The 4,797-nt window shown below is 37.8% G+C and overlaps 1 protein-coding gene across 1 annotated transcript; it reads right to left on the reverse strand.

Moving 5' to 3' along the window:
* Positions 1-4,003: 4,003 nt before the first annotated feature.
* Positions 4,004-4,450, reverse strand: LOC129773060 (uncharacterized). Its single transcript, XM_055776610.1, has one exon. It carries the CDS (start codon positions 4,448-4,450, stop codon positions 4,004-4,006), a length of 447 nt encoding a protein of 148 aa, XP_055632585.1.
* Positions 4,451-4,797: the final 347 nt, after the last annotated feature.

Here is a 4,797-nt window from a genome sequence, read left to right on the forward strand (position 1 = left end):
CAGCCATTTTAATGATGCGATATCTTATTAGTACAGCCATAACAATTAACTTCAAACGTGTTTTTCTCGAAACTATTTTTCTTCAAACTGGCATACACGATATCTTAAGTTCTACTGAACCGAATACAATCTGTATGCATCTCTCTATCGCATGAACCAATAAAAAATCATAATTTTTAAATTTTACTATTTTTCAAAAATCTGAAAGTAGAAACATCATCAAAAAATTTAATTCCTAGAACAAAAAGGGCTATAAGTCTCGCGGACAAATATTCGCATAGCCAACAGATTCAGTATATATATAAGCTGCCTGCCTTCGCCATCCAATGATGCAGAGAAATTTTCCAGAAACGGAATTGCCAAGTTCAAATTGAGCCTTTGTAGTGTATTCAAGACCAGTGACCAGTGATGGATACTAAAAATATTCTTTGTTTAATTTTTCGGAGCCTCTACACTAGAATACCCCCTTAAATCGAAAATTGCCCGATTTGCTCTTTTAGAAAACAGTTGATCTTAGTTCTATAGGTCAAAATATTCGTAACTCGTTGAATGTCGCGTGGTAAGTTCTTATATCTATTACGATCTATAAAGAAAAGCCGTGTTTGACCGAAATTAGAATACGTACTGGATCTTGAAAGATGGTGGCGTGAATCCGAGGAGACGTAATAATATCGAAGTTGTGTAACATTCCGGTGTTGTTTAGAATGTTGTGAACCATTATCGAGATTGGTTCTCCACACAAACCTAAGATTGGTAATATTTTACGGGATGAGTCCGAGTATAGTTCGATCTTTGTCGTTGTCAAATTAATTCTATGCATTAATATGCACTGTGGATTGATCATTGCACTGAAATTGAAATACTGATCTTCAATATCCATGTAGTTTCTAAGTGTCTTTTAGCAAAATTGCATCTTTAACGCAGAACGAAACATCTCATTGCATGGCGGCGGCAGGGCGAAAGCAATAGCATCAAAACGATTGAAAAAATCTGTATATAAGGCATATTGAGGTTTTAGGATGCAATAAATGTTTCTATGGTGGTTAGACTGTCCACCCCCTCTCTAAGGGGGGGATGCCATACAAATTAAATACAAATTTCTGCATTATTTAAGAAAATGAAACCAAATTAGACATATTGAGGTTTTAGGGTACAATAAATATTTCTATGGTGGTGAGACTCTTCACCCCCCTCTCTAAGGGTGGGCTACCATACAAATGAAACACAAATTTCTGAATTACTCGAGAATTATTCAAGCAAATCAAACCAAATTAGGCATATTGAGGTTTTAGGGTGCAATAAATGTTTCTATGGGGGTTAGACCCTCCACCCCTTTCTCTAAAGGGGGGCTGACATACAAATTAAACACAAATTTCTGAATTACTCGAAGGTGAATCAAGCAAACGAAACCAAATTTGGCATGTGGAGATTTTAGGATGTAATAAGTATTTCTATGGTTGTTAGACACTCCTTCCGCTTTCTAAGGGTGAGCTGTCATACAGATAAAACACAAATTTCTGCATAACTCGAAAACTAATCAAGCAAATGGAGCCAAATGTGGCATGTGAAAGTTTTACGGGGCAAGAAACGTTTCTATGGTGAATACACTCCTCCCCCCTTCTCTAAGGAGGGCTGCCAGACAAACGAAACACAAACTTTTGCATAAATCGAGGTTTTTGGGTATGAGAAATGTTTCTAGAAAGGTATGACACCCCTCCCTCCTCTGGAATGAAGAGGGGGTCCAATAAAAATATTACACATATTTCAACCAAAAATATTCCAACCAAACATGACAATTGAAAATTTTCGGAAAACTTTGAAGGTAAGCGGGAAAATTCGGAAAATTAAATTCCCATATGTTCTTCAATTACATAGTGACAAGTGCTGTTAGTCCATTTGATGAATGCGCTAGCGAAATTAATTTTTGTTCGAAACTGGAAATGGAATTTAATGTGATTAAACGCACTCCTATATCTTCTTCTATCTATACCAAAAAAAGGATCGCCGGATGTGTTGATAAGAGCAGAACTCAAGGAAGGAATTTTCCGATTTAGGGCTGTCTTTTTATAAAATCTGATATTATAATGATGAGTTTCGTTAGAAATACTAGGAATTTTATAGTAAAAGGTAAATTCAACGGGGTCGAATAGAAGATCAATCAATGAACAGTTTTGCGATTGGACCCATGAACTTGCTCATAGTAAGAAAACGTGAATGTTTGAAGGTATTGATAACAAAGAACAAATTTTGGGCGAGACGAAGTTTGCCGGATCAGCTAGTCACAAATAAGTCATTAACGATTTATCAGTCATCCAGCTAGCGACCGCTAACGGCAGCAGGGCTGGTATTCTCTCACATACTAATGAATTTGCAGAAACTCCCTTCAGCTTCAAACAAACATAAAATAGATTTTCAGAATGCATTAAAATTTCTAAAAGGTATGAAACCCGACAATGTACGTGTAATTGAATATTTCTCTTCTGTTTACACTATGCTTGCTTCTTGCATATTCAGAAAATACATTCTGTGGCGAAAAAAATTACTCAACACAATAGCAAAAGAAAAACTGAGATTGACCAGGGCGAGCACAATATTTAGAGAACCTTCACTGACAGCCAACAAAATGTATCGACAAATTATGACTAAGATGAACTTTCAAGCAGGTTCATAGATTTTAGATTTTCATCAACTCATATTGAAAGATTTTTGTGAAATTAATAATTTGCTTGAGAAGCAGTTCTAAGCTGTTGAAACAAGTTTTTGGACCAATAAGTAACCAGCATTTCTCATACATCTTTTAGCTTTCGAATGAAGTGATTAACAAACCACTTTGTTCAACCGACAAAAAGATATTAACGCCCAAAACGTTGCTCTCAAAACGAAAAGCTCGCGTTTTAAAATTTTTTCGACGCGGGCCTCCCACCGAACAAAAATGCCCCATATCGTGCGATATCTATCTTTCCTTATTCCTTAGAATCGAGCAAAACCTCTTTGTGTAACATTAGCATTGAGAAAAAGAGATTTATTTATTTATTTATTTAAATCTGATTCATCTGACATCTGTGGTCTTAATGAATAAATATATAAAAATATAGTACAATTATTTATACAATCGACGAACTAGTTAATCTTTTTTTAAAGCGGCTGGATGTCTCGCCGAAATCAAATAGATCCTCCACCAATGTGAAAGTTCGAATCATCGACGACAGCGGTTCGTTGTATCCGAATAAAGTACGATGAAATCTGTTCTGTAGCAAAGATCGCTGTCGGAGAGGTCGTTGAGCAGCACGAAGGTCCAGTAATGAAAGTAGCCGAGGAGAATCAACTTTCCCATTGAACAGCTTTGATACAAAAATTGCCTGTTGTATTCTGCGTCTTCTCTCAAGGGTGTCCAGACTTAAAAGTCTGCATCGATCCGGGTAAGCCGGAAGATTCAATGGATCGCGCCTAGGTAGATGACGCAAGGCCAACCGGATGAATCTTCGCTGTACACGCTCAATCCTCAAATTCCAGAAAATCACATTTGGAGTCCAAACAACGGCTGCAGTTTCGAGAATTGGTCGTACTAAAGCGCAATATAAGGACTTCAAGCAGTATGGGTCAGTGAAATCCTTCGCAATCTTCGAAATAAATCCGAGCTGTCGGTTTGCCTTAGCAATGATTGAGGTATAATGAGCGTTGAAGTTCAATTTCTGATCCAGCACTACTCCAAGGTCAGTAACTTTTTCAACTCTTTCAAGCAAAGCACCGTCGATGCAGTAATCAAACTGTAACGGACTTTTGGAACGATGGAACGTCATGACGGAGCACTTCGGTACGCTGATAATCAGTTTGTTTAGATGGCACCAGTCAACAAACACATTCAGCAAATGTTGCAAGCGTTGGCAGTCTTCAGCTGAACGGATCATGCAGAATATTTTCAAATCATCAGCATAAATTAATTTGCAGTTCAATCCTAATTTCGCAGCAATGTCATTAAAAAATAATATGAACAACAAAGGGCCTAGGTTGCTTCCTTGAGGGACTCCAGAAGAATTGCAGAAGCACGAGGAAACGCAGCCATGAATTTAACGCGCAGTTTTCTTTCCGTCAGGTATGATCTCATCCACGACACGAGTTTTGCAGATGATCCGAGACGTGATAGTTTAGCCAAAAGTATGTTGTGGTCGATCCTATCGAAAGCCGCCTTCAGATCGGTATAGATGACATCGACCTGAGCCTTGCCCTCCATAGCAGTAATGCAGGTGTTGGTGTAGTTCAACATATTCGTGGTGACCGACCTGCCAGGCATGAAGCCGTGTTGATCGGTAGAGATGTAGCGCTTGGATTGAGTAAGAATAACTTCACTGACGATGATCTCAAATAGCTTGGACGCAGCCGACAAACTTGTTATTCCACGATAGTCTGATAGTTTAAGCAAGACGACTTCAATGATGATGATGTTGTTCATCAGTTAATTCGCCTCTCACCTTGAACTAATTTGGAAAAGTAAACTACACACTCGGCCTTAAGAAAGATTATTTCGAAAGCCTCGCTGCCGTCTGGTCGCTAGATGACTGATGAATTGTGAATACTGTAATTTTATATCGCGAATGGTTTGTTTATACTCAATGAATACAGCGGAGCTTAGATTGTAATATTTTCTCTATCCAAATTGTCCGGATCAAAATCGTAATTATAACGTACCGAAGAAAATTTAGAAAGTTTCCGATTCTATTGATTCTATCCTGTTTGACATGATTACATTCAAGTTAGTATACGGATACCATATAGTGTCATCAGAAAATAGCCTGATTG

Source organism: Toxorhynchites rutilus, chromosome 3 (assembly GCF_029784135.1).
Source record: "Toxorhynchites rutilus septentrionalis strain SRP chromosome 3, ASM2978413v1, whole genome shotgun sequence".
NCBI classification, from domain to species: domain Eukaryota; kingdom Metazoa; phylum Arthropoda; class Insecta; order Diptera; family Culicidae; genus Toxorhynchites; species Toxorhynchites rutilus.